General features: G+C 33.6%; 1 protein-coding gene across 1 annotated transcript in view; it reads left to right on the top strand.

Annotated features, from left to right (window-relative positions):
• The window catches only part of LOC129945244 (protein couch potato), a 232,329-nt gene that overhangs the window by 182,050 nt on the left and 31,092 nt on the right, over positions 1-19,187 (top strand). The window contains exons 3-5 of the mRNA XM_056054905.1: positions 8,058-8,135; positions 8,219-8,272; positions 10,895-10,957. Of these exons, the coding sequence (XP_055910880.1) occupies positions 8,058-8,135; positions 8,219-8,272; positions 10,895-10,957 (195 nt within the window). The remainder of the gene's footprint in view (positions 1-8,057; positions 8,136-8,218; positions 8,273-10,894; positions 10,958-19,187) is intronic.

Genomic DNA, 19,187 nt, shown 5'->3' with positions numbered 1-19,187 from the left:
AAAAGACTCTGAGTAAGAATAGATACCGTATTAAGGGACTTTTAAAACCACCGATTAATAAGGACCAATCTATGAAATATCAACAAGGACTAGTTTAGATATTTATAATAATATTTTCACATAGCTTTTAAAACATCAGCTCATGAATATAAGAAAGTCTTCATTTCGGAGTTGGTATGGCCTTGCAGTCGCTCATTGATTGTGTCGATACTGTGTGTTTTTTAAACACTTATGTAACCATTTTAATTTGAGCGTCAGGATGTATGTAGGTCGATATTTCTTAATATATAAGAAGGCGCATTTATTATTCTACTTGTTGTCCAAGCTCTTTCCATTTAAGCCATTAAAATTGATTCCATGACATTTGGCACAATTGGAGTAAGGGACTTCTGTAATGTTTATAAAGATTGAAGCATTGTTTATGTTTTTGTTTGCAAAATTTATTTGCGCCGATTTTGTTTCAAGCATTTTTGAGTCTAAACACTAACTTTACAGACTGCATTTCTAAACTTCTGTTATGATAGCATTGTTATTCCTTGAATAATCTCTCATATATAAAATAAACAAAATTGGTCCTAGGACAATTTCTTGGGGTACACCGACTTTTATATTCATTAGTTTCGAGTAATTTTGGTCAAAACGTACTCTACAGATTTCAGTTTTGGAAAGGTTCCTATGCAGTTTTTGCACAAGTCCAGAGTGCCAAATATAGCCGAATATACTTGCTTTAGGTGCATATTCCACTACATCTGTGATTCGATGCTGTTGGTCTGTCCTAGAATATTTATTCCTTAAATCATATTAATGTTTGGGGATTTGTTTGTTTTTAATGTACGGTTATTATTTTCCTTAGCCTTTTTAGTAGCAGTTTTTCTAAAACGTTTGCCATGATTGGTAAAAGCGATTGTCTTAGCTTGTGGTAAAACAATGACTTTTACAAATTTCAAATGATGTGGTACATACTTACTTAAGGTGGCGCTACAGTCCGGGGCGGACCTGGCCCTCAACCAACAAGCGTCTCCAGCCAGCTCGGTCCCTAGCTAGCTGTCTCCAGTTTCGCACGCCAAGTTGGTTGAGGTCCTCTCCCACCTGGGTGCGCCACCTGAGTCGCGGTCTTCCTCTACTGCGCCGTCCCTCGGGATTGGATTCGAAGAACTTCCGGGCTGGAGCGTTGATGTCCATCCGCTCTACATGACTTAGCCATCTACGTCCTTGGACTTTAATTCTGCTAACTAGGTCAGTGTCGCTGTACAGCCTGTACAGTTCGTCGTTATATCTTCTCCTCCATTCTCCATCTATGTGTACGGGACCAAAAATCACCCGAAGAATTTTTCTCTCGAAGCATCCTAAGACGCTCTCATCTTTCTTTGACAGGGTCCAGGCCTCAGCGCCTTTGCGTGGTTTGTCAACAGTGAATCCGTCCGTATCCGTGGCTTGTGATGCTTTGAAACTTAAGGTATTTTTACGTGGCCAGGAAGTCACCCCGACGCACAACCCCCAACCTGGAGGGCCAGATCCTTAGTATTACTCCAAGGAAGGGGAGCCGGATAAACCGCTCCTTACAGGCCTGGGCTCCGAATATGTCGAAGAAGCCCTATAAGGTGTTCACTAAGTAGTTCAACCTTACTGGAACTGGAGACGCCACCGTTGATTCTATCTCGAGAATTCGTCCGCCGCCGCCTGGATAAGGAGAGGTGCCTTAGTGGGAACACCTCTCCCCCCCCCCTTCTCTCGTTTGCTGCCACCAACAACTTTCCACTGGGGTTGGAACCCAATCTCCAGTTGAGGTACTAGGCACCCGATGTTCACCGCGGGGAGGTGAGAGTAGGAGTTGAGAGACAGAGGTGGGTTTTGAGAAAAACCTGGATGCTTGTGTCCTCTTGAATGCACATGTCTACTATTTGAACATCATGTGGTAAATATATTACTTCAATTTAGGCGTTCATTATAAATTGAAATATTTGAAAAGCTAACAGAGGGCCTTACTTTCAAAACCTGAGATGTAATAAAATCGTACCTTTCTGATTCCTTATTTGGAAACTTCTGACGCATACTCCTTTCTTCCTTGAGCGTCAGAAAATTGATTTTACATTCGTGGCTTGCGAAATGTACAGAAAAGTTCAGCATTTTGTTTTGGATTTGCGATCCATTTGTCATCTTACGATTTTATTAAAGGGCTTTGATTCTAGTCTAGACGCTTTACTTCTTTCCATAAACAGTATTTGGTGGAAGTTTTTGTTGTCAGACTTTTCAGAAATCTATATTGTGAATCAGTTTTGAACTCACTGACTCTTTATTGTAGTTCATTGTTTAGACGGTTAAAGATTGTCTAATCTAATAGCTTGCCAGAAAATCATCTACTTTATTTCGAAATCATCTTGATCTGGAGTATGATCTTACGATAATTGCGAAAGTATTTTAATGGCGAACTAGAAGAATTAAGTTCACATAGATCCCTATTGGATGCGTCTAGCCTTCAACTGGTTACAAAAAGGTTGTTATGTACGTATATTTTCAGGAGTTCTGGGTAGTCTTCTTCAGTTGACAACCACCTCGGAGGGCTATAAATAGTTGCTATCTAAACGTCTTTCTTTTTTATCCAATAATAATTGTTGATACTTGCTTGTTTTCATTAATAAACTTTGGTTCTTTGTTTACTAATTTATTATTAGGGCAGACTATATTGAGCAAAAAAAATGGAAAAACAATTATTAATAACAAATAAGTATCAAAGTTTTTAACTGAATGAGATCCTGATGTCAACACACTGTATATCTGCTCTGCCTCTGGTTGTTAATGAAAGACTTCTGCCATGAAACTATGCTAATGAAATCATTTGGCAGCAAAGTTCATCCATTCCCATATTTATATCTTCCCTTTCCTCCCTTATCCACATATTCATCATTGCACTCTAAATCTGAATGTGATGTGATGCTTCTCGCTGCATCAAGAGGAACTTACTGAAAAGTGTACTGTACTGTACAAGTGTACACTATACACTGTACCATACATATGCTTCGCTTGGATGTGATGCCGAAAAATATTGTACATTATTATTTATGGATGACGCATAGAGGGCACTGCTTGCATCATTTATCCTTTGTTTTTTGTGTGTTGTTATTCGTTGTAGTCGTAGTCTTTGTAGCCGTTGGTCGTTAGGTAGAAAATAATTCAAACATTTCATCGCATTTCGTGTTGTTGTCGTGGTCGTTGCATCTAAGTCAAGTCATTTCTCTATTTTCACTAAAAGCAAAGTGAAAATAGAAAATTCACCAAAAATAATTGATTGATAAATAGTTGTAGAGCTGATAGTGTTTCATAAGTGGCTGGCAAGCACGAAATACAGTAGAGCATTTTCATAGAAAATTTGATCAAGAGTAATCTAAACTAATATTATAAAGCTAAAGAGTTTGTTTGTTTGCTTGTTTGTTTGTTTGAACACGCTAATCTCAGGAACCACTTGTCCAATTTGAAATTTGTTTTTAGTTTTAGAAATCCTATTTATTGAAAAAAGCTATATACTACATTAAATCACCCTAATACAAATAGGAGAGGAGCACCAATAAAGAATGTTTCAAAATCGGGGATCGTTTCCTCTTTTGAGAAAACTGTTTTTCTTTTATAGTTCCGCAAAGGTCCGAAACAGCATAATGTCTATCTTTTAAAGTCAACATAGTAGATATATATTTGAACTGTCAAAAAAGGACATATTACATTGATGATATAATTACATTCTTTCTTAATGGAAATAATACCTCAAGTATTCTAATACTTTTTTATCAGCAGATTGAAGTTATCCAACAATAAATGAACCACCCATTTGCCACTGATTCACTAAATACCAATAAGACAACAAGCCTATAAGTCGAATGAATTTAGTGAATTTTGTCATCATCGTAGTTGTCTGTTGTATGTTTGGAATTATTGTCAGAAATGTTAAAAGCAACAACCGTGGTATTATGCCATCAAGCATACGAAAAACTGAAATTCTTCTGAAATAGAAATTTCAAAATGAATTGAGCAGCAATTAATTTGTCTCTTTAGCTTATGTCTCTCAAACCACAAGCGTTATTTTGTGGGCCATAAGCCCAGAAGCAAACCTATATAATATGGCGGAATTATGTATGTTTTATTATGAACATGAAGGACCCCTCTAGAGAACAATTTAAAATATTTATAGTGGAGAATTGTTTTATAGTGACATCTTTTTGTTCGTTTTTCTATACCTGCTGATTATGCGATTGTGATGATTTGTGTAGTTTGATCCCCTTTTATGATTGAAATTATTTTCCTAGCAATGAACTGAAAATAACTTGGCAAATAAAAACAAATTGATTTTATTTGAAACACACATTTTTGAATCGTTTCACATTCACACTTATACACAATTTATAAATGTATGATAAACGTTTTAATTAGCTTTTGCCAAATTTATCGATAAAAGGAATTAAGGACGATGGAAATAATTTTTGCAGGTATTATTTTTGAGATAAAATTGGTACAAAAATAGACAAACATAGAATATTATTGGCTTTCAGAGTTTTGGTAATAAGTTTGGCGGTTGATAGTTAAGTTTAGTTTATTTCTTCCAACACAGATACATTATCGTGTTTACTTTAGTAGCCGTAAGGAGCGCTTAAGCCATGGAGAATAAGTATTATTTTTATTTAAGTAATCTACATGTATTTCTAAACTGATGGGAAAGTCTGTTTGTTTGTTTGTTTGTTTGTTCGTCCTTCACGTCTCAACGGGGCAATGTTATGACATGATTTTTTGTGTGGAGGAAGTTACAAAGCTAAAGAATGCTTTAAGCTTCTTTTTACCACGGTAAAATATCTCATTCACAGCTCATTTGAGCAGATCCTCCGAGTGGGTAGCACTTATAATCATATATTCATTTCAGATATTTTTTTAACACGATTTAGTATTTACCATTGTTGCCTATCATAAGGCAAGTAACGAATTCGTAATAAGATCAAAAGTTTTGCTTTTATAACGTATTGCGTTTTTCTATTATGAACCCCTTTATCATAATTACTTCAGGTTAATGTGTTGCAGGGGAAAATTTAATCTAAAGTTTAAAAAAATATGACACTGAAAATGTTTAAACGGAATATCAAAGTATGCGATTATGGATCTTGAAAATCAATTAACATAGCATTACAAAGCATCAGAAAATTTTGTTGCGTGTTCTAAAAGGTTGACAAGTATTAATTTGCCTTTGCACGATTCTTTTAAATACCTTAGAAAGAAAAGGCAGTAGTGGGACAATTTTTTGCTTGCATCCAAGACTCTGGAAAAATGCCAGTTATAAGTACCGGGTTCAAAATAAATGTGATGTACAGTCAAAATAAGTGGAAGTATGGCTTTTATTAAAAAAATAAGGATGTATGTTATCAACTCCGACAGCATTTCATTTAACCAACATCAAATTTCAGCAAATTAAGAATGATTAACTTCTTGATTTATTGATCCACAAGAATTATGTGACGATGCAGTCGGATAAGTTAAAAAACGCTAATTGATATTGACGTTATAAAAAAAATCTGTTCTGACAGTTGTAAAATTAACAGATATGAAACTCCTTTTCCGTGCACTTAATATTTCACATCAAATCTATCGAGCCTTAAATTTTATTTTTCCTGAAATTTAAACATACTCAATATTTTATTTTTACTGAATGTTTTGACATTTAAAACACTATGTGTAAGGCTGTGTTCACAGTGAAAATTCCAAGTTGTCAAATCCCAATTTGAAAACAATTTTTGAATTCATATTTCTCATGGTTGACACAAATAAAAAAAAAAACTTAAACAAATCAAAAATAATGATATTCCAAGCCTTAAGGTAATGTCATACCTGTCATATTATAAACGTATACGCACTCACATATTTATTATTTATCTGCTATACCCTCAATATTTATATAAACAACAACTAAAATATACATTTTCTTTTCCTGCCACTTGAACCAAAGCAATTTGATGACATGACCCTCTTTATGTCATCCTTCTAAGAAAAGAATCTTAGGTTACGTATGTATATATTTTTTTTGCTCATGTAACATCATCTTTATTATTCATTTTATCCTGTCAATATGTACAACATACTTACGAATATCTTTGCAATTTTGATTTTCTGATATAGCACGTTTTAATCGTTATACTTTCACTCACTTTTTTTTCGTTTTTGTTATTGTGAATGTGCATAGGTGTAAGGTATAGAAATGTTAACAAGGCTGGATTAACAAATGTCATCTGTGGAGAAAAATACTTCTTTACATCTGTCAGATTCATCAAAGTATAATGGCTGTCATTATTATGACGTTGAGTGAGAGAGTTCCTCTTGGATTCAAAATCAAAAAGGCTGGTTTGTAAAATTTGTCGGGTGTATGCTGAAGGACAAAATGTATCCGAAATTTAAATGGAAATACATTTCTCTTCGTTTTTAGAGCTCGTAGCAGCCATATTGTTTCTTTTACTTTCTGTCAAAATATCTTTTTTTAATCTGTCATTAAAGACAAATCATTATGGAAAGTTATAACGTCGAGCAACTCGTGCACATGATAAAACCTTATTATAAAAATGGTTTTGAGTCGTTTCTTGGGCCATACAAGATCTTACTGACCCGGGTGCTGAAACCAAATGAACATATGCAGCGTCTTCTGTTTGCTAGTTGGATCGTCGAGCAGTTGGAAGTTAATCCTAATTTTGGGCGAAAAATCATCTTTAGCAATAAGGCCCTTTCTTGGATGGATGGGTAGATGAATAAGCAAAATTGCCGGATTTGGGAAAAGACCAATAAAATCGAGATTTACGAGGTGCCAATGCATATAAATAAAGTTACTGTTTGGTGTGGATTTTGGGTTGGGAGCGTTATCGGCCTATATTTCTTCGAAAATGATGATTGCTAGAATATCACAGTCAACAACAATCACAATAGGTCCATGGTCACCAAATTCTTCTGGCCTGCTTTGGTTGACAGGGACAACCGAAGACATATGGTCTAAACAAGATAGCGCTACGTGCCGCACAGCTCAAGACAAAATCGATATTCTGCGCGAGCGATTTCGTAGATGGATATCTTGCGATGAGGAGACTTGAATTGGCAACCAAGATCGTCTTTGGTCCCCTTTAGCCTTTTTTTATGGGGCTTTCTTTGAATAAGCCGAAAACCACCGTGGCCCTCAAATACAATATAATCGATGCCATTGAGCACGATTGAGCCCACTCAGCGAAATTTACTGAAAAAAGTAGCAGCTATCAAATCCGGCCCTTTGCATTCAAATCCTGCTTAATCATAATATCTTTGTCTTTTAACATAAAAATCGCATCACGAAACAACAACAAGGATATTATATATTTGTAAGGATGATAATGGGAAATAATGTGTGTATGCGAATAGTGTATGTTCCAGATAATTTTACAACAGTTAGCTATACCCACCTAGGTTAGATATACTCGTATCTTGATGGATAATGTTAGCAAGGATTTTTGAAGAATATCATAGACGTTAACATTGTATGTGAACAAGATACTCTCGCTCTGATGCTATGGTTCAGATTGAGAGGAAAATGTGCTGTCTGTTGATCCTTTTTGAAGAATAAAAAGCTTAGTCGACCTCATAAATATGTTTTATATATTTTTTACTTTGCTTTGCTTTGGCATTGCAATTCATAACAAAAGAAAAAATTGTTGACTCGACCTTATCTCAGTAAATATGTAGGTATAGAGGATTCTTGAAACAAACAAAAAAAAATATTTATATTCATGGTTTGTTTAAAATAACAAAGAAAACATTCTTTTATACCTCTAAGACCTTTATTTCCTTAAAAAATGATAATAACTACGTTCAAGAGGTGTAACACCTTTAATCTCATTTAAAATTATAGGTTTTTCTGTATTTTCTTTGAAGTTTTCTTAAAAAAATGTTTGAAAAAGGGTTAATGGTTTTTGAGTTGTAATAAAGATAATATTGTTTTGATTGTTTCCCTATATCTAAGAATCAACTATGAGATTTAAATTAATTTTATTACTTTTTCCTTTTTTTACTTTTAGGTTCGAACGCTTTTTGTGAGTGGATTACCAATGGATGCTAAGCCTAGAGAGTTATATCTGTTATTCAGAGCTTATGAGGTATGTTTTTTTTTACGAGCAATATCGTATGACATTTAAGACTTAATATTTTAATGATTAAATTATATTTAAATTCTTTGTAGGGTTATGAAGGATCTTTGTTAAAAGTAACCAGCAAAAATGGAAAAACTGCATCGGTAAGTTTATTATAATATGTTCTGTATTTAAAAAATATGTTAGGTATTTTGTTGCTGCCTCAGAAAACACTATCCTGAAATACATTAACCAAAACCAAATTGAAAATGCTGGCGAATTAAGAGAACTTTATTAAAAATGCAATAAAATTGAAATTAACTGCGTATACGCCAAGTTTTCAACTCAGTTTATTTCACTACTAAAGCTTAACAAAACTAACTTTTGTGTACGAGTAGTTCATCTTCATAGTAAGCATTTTAAAGAATAGCCTCAAAATGATTTAACCTCAATGCTTTCAAAACCTGCTTCAAATGATTTACCAGCTGTTTTGTGTATTAATACACTATTTTTCGCTTTAAATTGTTTAAAACAATATTGAAAACATGTCCGGTGTTGACTTTTTAAACTATCAGCAAGCTCAATATGCAGATTTTCATCCTTTATAAATTCCTATATCTATAATAAATTGATAAAATGTAAAAAAGCCAGATCTCAAACGTTTCTAGAAATTTATTTACATTAAACGTAAATCCGATGGTTTCCCTTCAACACTAAAATTACTCGATACGTCATCTATTGACCCTAAAACTCGTTATCTTATTTTTCAGCCAATTGTTCATTTATCATCACCATATCCAAACTTTCTTCAATTTCCAAGATTTTCAAAAATTGTCTCTCTCTATTTTTATTGTAGACCCATTTTTTCTTGACAGCTACTTGTTTCTTAAACAGTAGAACCACTACAACCAATTTTACAGAATGTGTGTCTAATACTTTAAAAATCACCACAGTTTTTAGTAAAGCTTTTGATAAAATCAGTCAGCCAATTCATTGATTTCACGGCTAAGATCGTACCTTGAAAACCAGGAGTTCCTTAAGGAGGCCAATTTGGTCCCTTTTTATTTATGTTTACTATTACTCACTTTATTAATATCATTGATTTATTCAACTGTCTCTATTTACTCTAATGACATGAAAATAGCAAAGGTTATTTCTGCTCCATCTGATTCTGTCTTATTCTAAACGGATCTTGACGCATTTCAAACTTATTGGGACAACCATTTTTTATAACTTAAAGTTGCTCAACACAGATTCACCTGTAAGCGATCTCATCTTCCCTCCTGAACTTACAGTCTGCACGATGTAACCATTCATTCAATTAAATTTTAGATTCTATTTAGATATTATTAACAAGTCAAATTTGTCTCTTAGGTTGGGTTAGGTTAAAGTAGCTGTCCGTGATGTAGTACGACACATTAGGTTACGAATTGTTTCCTAATCTTCCACATCCATACAGCTTCTGCAAAAGTCATTTAAAAATACTCTTTGCCATTTGGCGAGCTTCCCTATTAAAAGGTGCAAAGTTATGACACCGATTTTCGATCCGCTTTGAGATAGCAAGCACCTCGACCGCCTTAAATCTATTGTAGTCATGATGTTTTTCGTGACATGATGTTTGGCTTCTTCATAACGTCTTGCATTAGCAATAGTTTATATGTAGCGATTAGTATGTCAGCATAAGCTGAACGTTTGAAGAATCGGTTGTACTGAACCATTTCCGGCGAGTTTATTTGCCCTAAAATTTTCTGAAATGTTCCTATGGCCCAGCACCCAGCAAAGGTGAATATAATACTATTATCGATAATTATGGGCTGCAATAGAGTTTATAGAGACAGAGTACAAAAATTTGATAGCGGCCTGACTATCAAGAAAATACGGATATCAGATATTGATATCACGTTTCTTTAAGCCAAGACAAGACTTTTTTTATTGTCATAGGTTCAGCCTGGAACACGCTACAATGATTGAGAAGGCGAAGTAAAAGACCTAATTTCAGTCGTTTAGAGTACACACGTCATTCAACCCTTTCTTTTGTTTTTGATTCATCTGTGTCAAAGTGGATTGACTCGTCTTCCAGGAATATCATATCCTCTTAAAAAAATCTCAGATGTATAGAAATCTGAACATTTCTGTGGAATTGTAAACTGGGCAATAGTTTAGTCTGTTTGCTTTGGAATTGATTCTAAGTACTTAAGAATTCAGGAGTGGAAAATGTTGTTGTTAACCCATTGCTTTGAAGATTTCAGGAGAGCTTGCAGGTAACTCATCCATTGGTTTCATCAAACTTTGGTCCAGAGAATTCACGAACCCCTATGTCATTAAATCCCTATACACCACCTTTGTTATATCTCTCCTTGAATACGCTACTCAAGTCTGATGTCCTCATCAGAATTCTCACTCTCAAAGGGAATTTAATCTATGCAACCCAGATTTCTCCGCGGTCTTGCTTGGGGTGAAACTCTATTCTTAAAATCGTTTAAAATTTGTTAATCTGAAAACCCTCCAAAAACGCTTAGAAGTCGCTACACCAGCTTCTATCAGGTACCTTAGGCTCACAGTTTCTTCCAGAAAAGATTTCTATCTATTCCAATTTAAGGAACGTCAGTCGGGCCCCTCTTTTTCACCTTCCTCATTATTATACAAATTATGGCCTTTTTGAACCTATCAGGAGAATGCTGGACATAGCCAAAAAAACTTCGTACTTGTTTCGGATTTTATATATACTGTCAATAAAATTATTTTTGAATACTTACATTTAATTTCTTTTTCATTTTTCAAAACAGCCAGTTGGTTTTGTGACATTCCATACAAGAGCCGGAGCTGAAGCAGCTAAGCAGGACTTACAGGTAAAATTGAATTTCAATTCTAATTTTTTTGAATTCAAAATATTTAAACAAATTTGAAAGTTATTTATTCGATATTGATGTTTATTGGAATACAAAAAAAATGTTTTTGGAAAATTATTTTTTTTTTTAGTAAAACCGCATAACATATGCATAAATGTATATCAAATATTAAAAACTTAAAAAAAATTACAAATATTTTGCTAAGGAATGTTATAAATATTATTTCATTTAATATGAATATGATCACAAACAGGCACACGATATGACACAATAATATTTATTTCAATTTTGATTTAAGTTTTTATTTTACATTTTTTTTTGGAAATGTGCAAGTGCAATTTTTAAAATATTATGCTATAATCTGAATCAAAATTGAATTGAAATCTTTTGTTTAGTTTATAAAATAATTGAAATCGTTTTTAAAGAATTTAGAAATACTGTGTGCTTTTATTTCTATAATTAAGGAACATTGTTTTTTGATAATATACTCTCAGTTTCTTTGGATTTGAAGTCTTTATAGTTTGAGAGATTCAAAGCCCTTGCGATTTTGGCAAAGCTTTCGGTCTCTTTTAATAGCAATTTCGGTGAAATTTTAAATATCTTTCGGTTTGTGGTATTTGCCAAGGTTAGGGTTAGGTTAGGATAAAGTGGCTGTCCAAGATGGAAACGGACACACTTAGGCCAGTTTAATGGCCCATTGTGATACCACATGAATCTTGAGGCTTCCTCCTAAGCTCAATATAACCAGTTAGAGTCCCTTACGAAACGTGAGAAGCTGATTATACCGATATGATTTAGATCGTTTAGATCGTTAAAGAAGAATTCTCCTAGGTAATTCTTGCGTTTTCGACCTAGAGCAGGGCATGTGCAGAGAAGATGAAGAACCGTTTTTTCCTCTTCCTCGTCCATACAGCTTCTGCAAAAGACATTTGAGAATACGCCTAGTCTCGTGGCGTGCTTTCCTATTAGACAGTGTCCGGTTATGACACCTATTATCGAGCTTATATGCGATCTGCTTAGAGAGAGCAAGCACCTTGAACGTTTTAAATCCAGTGTTGGCCAGATGTTTTTTGTGCAGTCCACCATACTGCTACACCGTACGTTAAAATCGGTCTGATTACCGATGTGTATAGCCAATGCGTGATGCTGGGTTGTAAACCCCATTTATTACCAATAGCTTTTTTGCAAGAAAAGAGAGCTACAGTAGCTTTTTTGACTCTTTCCTGTACGTTGCGTTTCCAATTTAGTTTTTTGTATAAGACAAGACCTAGGTATTTGGCCTCGTCTGAGAATTTTAATTGGATTCCTTTAATGTAAGGAGGGTTGACAAATGGAATTTTGTATCTCCTCGAAAATAAGACCAGATCGGTTTTGTGTGGGTTAACACCCAGTCCACACCGATCAGCCCAGAGTATTAGTCTGTCCAAGGCATTTTGTAAGAGTTCTTTTAGGATATTAAGATGCTTTCCTGAAACTGCTATAGCAACGTCGTCCGCATAGGCTATCACTCTGAAACCCTCCGCATCCAGACTAGTTAGGATTTCATTCACCACTAGGTTCCAGAGGAGAGGGGATAGAACACCACCTTGCGGTGTCCCTCTACTAACGAATCGCCTGCAAGAACAGTTGCCCAGTTTTGAGTTAATTATTCTGCTAGTAAGCATTAAATGAATTAACTCCCGAAGCTGTTTCCACCGATTTACCTTTACAGTAGGCATGTTGAGACGAAGACAGAAGTCTTGTATCGATATGTGCCCTTAAATGGATATCAATCAATCTTTCCAGGGTCTTAAGAAGGAATGATGATAGACTTATAGGTCGTAAATCTTTAGGATTGACTTGGGAGCATTTACCTGCTTTAGGTATAAAAACAACTTTAACTTCTCTCCATGCCGAGGGAACATGGACCAGGTAAAGACAGCTGGTAAAAATTGCCTCAAGGATTGGTGCAATTATATCAGAAGCTTTTTGTAATTCTGCTGGTATTATTCCATCTGGTCCTGCAGCTTTAAATGGGTTGAAGCTGTTGAGAGCCCATTGTAGCTTATCCTTTGTGAACAGACCTTGTGGATGTGTTGTATTTGAACTTGAACGTGTAAAGCTGTTGCAAGTTTCGGTAAGAGAACTACCAGGAAAGTGAGTGTCCAATAGTAGGTTCAGCGATTCATTACTTGAATTAGTCCAGGAGCCGTCTGCATTTTTCAAGCAGCTTGGCATAGCTGGATTAGTTGAAAGAATTTTCCGTAACCTAGAGGCTTCAGAAGTTTCTTCTATCATGGACAAGCAATTTCTAGCGATCTGTTCATAGCTGAGGTAAGGTCATTGACTTTGTTGTCAAGTTCGTTAGCGTTAGAGGAAGGACTAGATAGTCCAGGTTCTAGTAAACTCTGTAATGAGTTCCTGTATAAAGCCCAGTCAGTTTTCCGATAGTTTCGAAAAGTCAATGGACTCGGGTTATCATCCACATTTATATTGAACTGGATATATCTATGATCAGAAAACGAGTGTTCTTTGGATACTTTCCAGTCCAAGATCATACGGTGTATACTATCTGAGACAAGAGTTATGTCTAAGACTTCTTGTCGAGTTTTAGTTATGAAGGTTGGTTCATTACCAACATTACTTACTAAGAGGTTAGTACCAAGAATATAATCAAAAAGAGACTCATCAAGAGTGTTAAATGAAATAACCTTGGCGGCTAATTGACATCGCCACCACGCAACATAATAAAAAGAGCCATTGAAACCAAATATCACATCCACATCCATATCTTGAAATTCGGGTCATAGAAATTTCGTTATCATCTCACGATAGCTAACACCATTCACAGTAACTGTCTGACCGGCCTTATTTTGGAAAAAATACGGCCCAATGATGCCGCCAGCCTCACTCTTGGATTATCATTTGCCAAAATGGGGCAATTCTGTTTATTGACGAATTCACTGAGGTGAAAATGTGCTTCATCACTGAAGATGATTTTTGTCCAAAATTGATAATCCACTGTTTCCATTTCTTGCCACCATTCTGACCATTGACAACGCTTGAAATGGTCAAGAGGCTTTAGGTCTTGAGTCATTTCTACCTTGCGGCCCTTCAGCCACACTATCACGGACAGCAGCGATATTTTCTGCAGTATGAGCTGTACAAGTATGCACTGGCGTTTTTAAATCTCCTACAGACGTGGTTTGGTAAAATTTGTACACGATTTTTCCGATCGTCCGCACATTTGGACGATTACCGAAAAATCAGGAAGCGCAAGATATGCATTTCGAATTGAACACCTATGCTCATAATAAGCCTTAATAATTTTTTCGCTTTTTTCGATTATGTATCTTTTCATAATTCAAATTTTCATAATTCAAATTTTCATAATTGAAATTGAGAAATATCAAATGAAATGCAGACGTCAATTTGACTTTTAGGTGTGGTTAACATTCACCATTGGCCCTTTAAATTTAAACACCCTTTAAACATCTTAAAAAGTGTGGGTTCACTGGGTGATGCGCAACCGAAAGGTCAAGTTTATAATGAATTTGATGCATAAATCAGGCTCATGACCATATACCTCATAAAAAGGATACAACGCGTGCATCATTGCTACTAAAGAACAGTAATTATGATAATAAAGTTTTTTCATTTGCTCGTATCTCTCGACGCTGTTACTTGCCATGATGATTTGTGTTCATTGATTAATTAAAAGAAATTATTTTGACAGAAATTAAAAGAAACAATATAACCGTCACAAGCTGTCAAAATCAACTTGTCTCCATTGGAAACCATTACAAATTCGAATGCCAACACTTAAACCCTCTTATAAGTCAAATTCGTTTAGACGAATTCCAATATTACAAAAACAGAGATTGTTTTCCTCAAACATTAATGGCTGTACAGCTTGAAAATCTACCTTTAAAGGTACTCAGTTGTATTCTCTATAATTAACTTACAAGAAGTCCTTTATCGCATTTTGGTTTTAAAACTGTTTTTATGTTATTACAAAATGTAAATTATATTATTAGAAACTTATTTTAATTTTTCTTATTTATAGTTTAAAAACATTTCTTAAAAATTGCATGAGCACAAACCCTTGTTTATATCTATATAAATATTAGAACAAATATATCTACCTATACATTTATAAATATTATATATTTTTGCATTTCTGTTTTACCAAAATATAAAAAAAATTGCGTTTGCACATTCACAAAAACTCCACAATTTATAATTATAAATACAATTTCCTTCCAAAACAAACCAAAAATTTAAAAATTGATAATTTATTATTTAAGTTTGTACTCCTTAGTAGACAGTATTTTTTTTTTTTCAACAAATGAATTTTAAAACCAGCATACATCCTTCGTATGTCACACATCAAACATATCACAATATTTTTATACAAAATAAAAATTAAGAAAAATACCGCCAAAAGATCAAAAATTTCCAACACAAAGTTTCACAAAACCAAATTTGAAAAATAAAAATAAAAAGCACACAACCCTTAAGCTATACAAACTTGTAGCTTTCCACTCTCTCTCTCTCTTCACCTCAAACAAAACAGAAAACAAAAACTTTCTCAGAATCCTTTTCACATATCTATCTTTGAGGATAAGGATTTATTTTTTCAGTTTTTTAGCCCTTCATTGGTTTTGAAATGTTTTTTTATTATTTTTTATTGAATGTCTATTCATGAAAATTGTCGGATTTTTAAGATAAATAAATAAAGCGGTATTTTTGGCGAAATATATATATTTTCTTTTTTTAAATTCTTTTATACATTTCCTTTTTGTGAACCCAACTTTCATAAGAAAGGCAGTCGTTTTATATCCTTTTCCTCTTTTTATTCCCAAAACCAAAAATCCTTTTTAACACAAACATATACCAATACCTACCCTTATAGTATAACATCCTTTTAAGTAAATGAAAACCTCTCTAACTTATATTTTTCTTTTATTTTCTCATGGTTGCATGCCGAAGAACTATAATCATTAAAAAAGAAATCGAATGATATAACGATGAATTTAGGTCGAACCAAACCTTAAAATTATGGTTTTAAACAAAATATGTACGAGTAGAAAACTCGCCTTAGTCAAGCGAATCACGAAAATGCGAAATCCTTGGATTTTATAAAATCAAAGCAAAAAGTGTGGTTTTTGGAGGATGGTTTTGTAGGTAGTATAATGGTGGTGTGTACCTTACCTAGTTGTTTGAGAAAAATAAAGAACTTCCATATAGCGTGTGCACTTGTATAAAATTTTTAGTGGTAATAGGAAGTTGAAGGAGAGTTGTAAAATGTATACGGCTAGGTCGCACGTATTTGGTATTTGAGAGCTTGGAAAATGTTTAACGAAGATCCTTCGAACATAACTACGTAGTTTTTTTTTTTGTTGCATTAAATCTAACTTGTGAGATAAGAAAAAAAAAGCAACATAATATCTTACCTTAACGACAATACACATTATAGCTCTTTATTTGCTCAATTTCACAGAAATCTGGACACAACTCTTAAAAACTTCGACCCTTCAAAAGAATCACTATTAAAACATGAACAAATTTTGTTTCAAAAAAAATATCAAAAAACATTATTTTATTTTTTTAAACACACTGCAAATTAATAATATCGAAGTAAAAACAATTTTGTAAGGTAAAGGGTGTTTTTTTAAACGTGTGGTTTTCCTTACTCTCCTATTCAAACCTGAGAGCCATAGGAAAAGATTTAATTAACAACTGCGTTAAAAATTGTATACTTTGCAGAAGTAACGACTATCTTCTTAGATAACTCATTTTTCCTCAAAACATAATTAAGCTTTGAGAGCTCTTTGTTTTCTGTAAGATGTTGAATGGAATACAGTGTTTTATTTAAAACAACTCTGAACAATTTTTTTTCCTTAAATATTTCCATTGTTTCATTGTGTTTTTTGGTGCACTTTTCGAAATCGTGTGAAGTCCTACATTTTTAACTTTTTAGTATTGGTAGCATGAACATCAAACCATTGATCATGAATTGCCGATATTTCGAAAATTCAGAAATAATAACGAAATCATTGGTATGTAACATTACCTTGTCTGTGGTTTTGTCTTAAAGTCAGTTTTTTTTGTTTGACCGTACTTTTGCAACGAAGCAATATTATGACTAACAAGGTCGTTTTTTAACTTCCCATAGGAAGTTATTGTAATGGAACTGATTTTTCAAATTGAAAATTTTGACATTTCTCGACGTTTCAAGGTCCCTAGAGCAAATAAAAGGTTTTCAGAAAGATTTCTGTGGGTGCGTGTGTACGTACGTTCGTGTGTCCGAACGTTTGCGAAGTTTTTTTCGTCGTCCATAGCTCAAGAACCCGAAGAGATACATTCAAATAAATTTTGTTATACAGATAAAAAGGCAGAAAGATGTAGAAAGGGCTCTCAAGAAACCAACGGATTTTTTTTAAAATCAAAAAAACTTAAAAAAAAAATTCACCCTGAAGGTTTTACAAATACAAAATAATTTTATCTCCAAAACAATTTTGTGCATCGAAAAATAAAGTTTTAAATAATCTGGTAAAATTTTGAGAAAAATCGAATAGACAGTTTTTTTTATAAAAAATAAAAACCTAAAAAAAAACATTACTCAAAGTTGGTAAAAATTGAATTTCGACTCAAATATTTTTTTAAAACTCTGAGATATTGGCTTTAAACTACTTTTATCTATTAAAAAATATTATTGTCAATATTGAGTAAAATTTAAAGAAAAATCGGATTGACAGTTTTCTAAAAAAAAAATAAAAACATAAACAAAAAAATTAAAAAAGTTTGTAAAAATTGATTTTTCACTCAAATATCTTTTCAAAACTCTGAGATATTGGTTTTAAACTACTTTTATCTATTAAAAAATATTGTTGTCAATATTGAGAAAAATTGAATTGACAGTTTTTTTTATAAAAAATAAAAACCTAAACAAAAAAATTAATAACAAAAGTTGGTAAAAATTGATTTTCGACTTAAATGTCTTTTCAAAAATTTTATATTGTGGTTTCCAACTAATTTTCACTTATAAGAAATATTGTTTTCAACATTCAGTAAAATTTTCAGAAAATCTATCTATTGTTGGTAATTTTAAATTTTTTAAGAATAATTCAACCAACAATTTTTTTAACCCAACCCTACAAACTTTTAAGCAAGACGAATCGACAGACTGGATGGAAAGTTATCAGTGTGGGTCGCATCCCAGCCTCTTTTTTTTTAATGACATTCACACTCGGAGCTTTGTTGAAGCCTTATTGATAATAGTAGATGGGTGATTAAAAACCAATGCCGAGGGTTATGTGACACTAACGAAAGATTTTTGTAATTTAGTACATATTAATTCTGAGGTTATTGTAAGTTTTAACCCTGATTTTCAAAATAACATTATTATTCCATGGTTACCAATAGTTTTTACAAATTTACCATCCCAATTGAAAAGGCTTCAATTCGCCATCAAAGTTAGTTTCGCAATGATAATTTTTAAGGTGCAAGGGCAAACAATAAAAGTTGCGGGGATGAACCTAGAAAGCCATGCTTCATCACTTTAACAATAGACAGCGTTATTTTTGGTTCCTCTTTATTTGTTTCGATTAATAAAATCTTACCAGCTGACTCATGTACGAGTGCCCAGAACTATTCGACCTAACAAAGAAAACACACAAAATTTGGGAAAAAATATCTTTATTTCTGTACATAGTCTCTTAGATCGATACACTTTTCCCAGCGATGTTCAACAGCTTCGACATTCTGTTTAGAGTGAGAACCGTAAATCTCATCAAAAAAGCAATCAACCACAGACTCCACTTCTTTATTTTTATCAAATCTCTTAGCACAGAGCCATTTTGTAAAGTTTGGAAACAGAAAAAAAATTGAGAGACCAATAGGTACGTGAGGAAGCAATTTGAACTGTAACTCATTGATTTTGGACATCGCAAAACAAAACTTTCTTTTTAGCCAAATACGGCCGTTTTTTCTTGACTTCATCACTCAAACACTTCAATAAGTTTAAGCAATACTCGAAGTAGATTGTTCTTAATTTCTGAGGATAATCAATGTAAATTATCCTACGCACATCCCAAGAAACTGACGCCATGGCCTTGCCTGCAGATGGAACTGTTTTCGCCTGCTTGGGATTCGATTCTCCCCTTTCAATCCATTCTTTTGACTGATCCTTCGTCTAAAGGGTGAAGTGATGGTGCCATGTTTTATCCATGGTTATGAATCGACGCAA

This window comes from Eupeodes corollae, chromosome 1 (genome assembly GCF_945859685.1).
Source record: "Eupeodes corollae chromosome 1, idEupCoro1.1, whole genome shotgun sequence".
NCBI classification, from domain to species: domain Eukaryota; kingdom Metazoa; phylum Arthropoda; class Insecta; order Diptera; family Syrphidae; genus Eupeodes; species Eupeodes corollae.
Note: the sequence above shows the minus strand (reverse complement) of the source record. Positions and strands in the feature narration are given on the sequence as shown.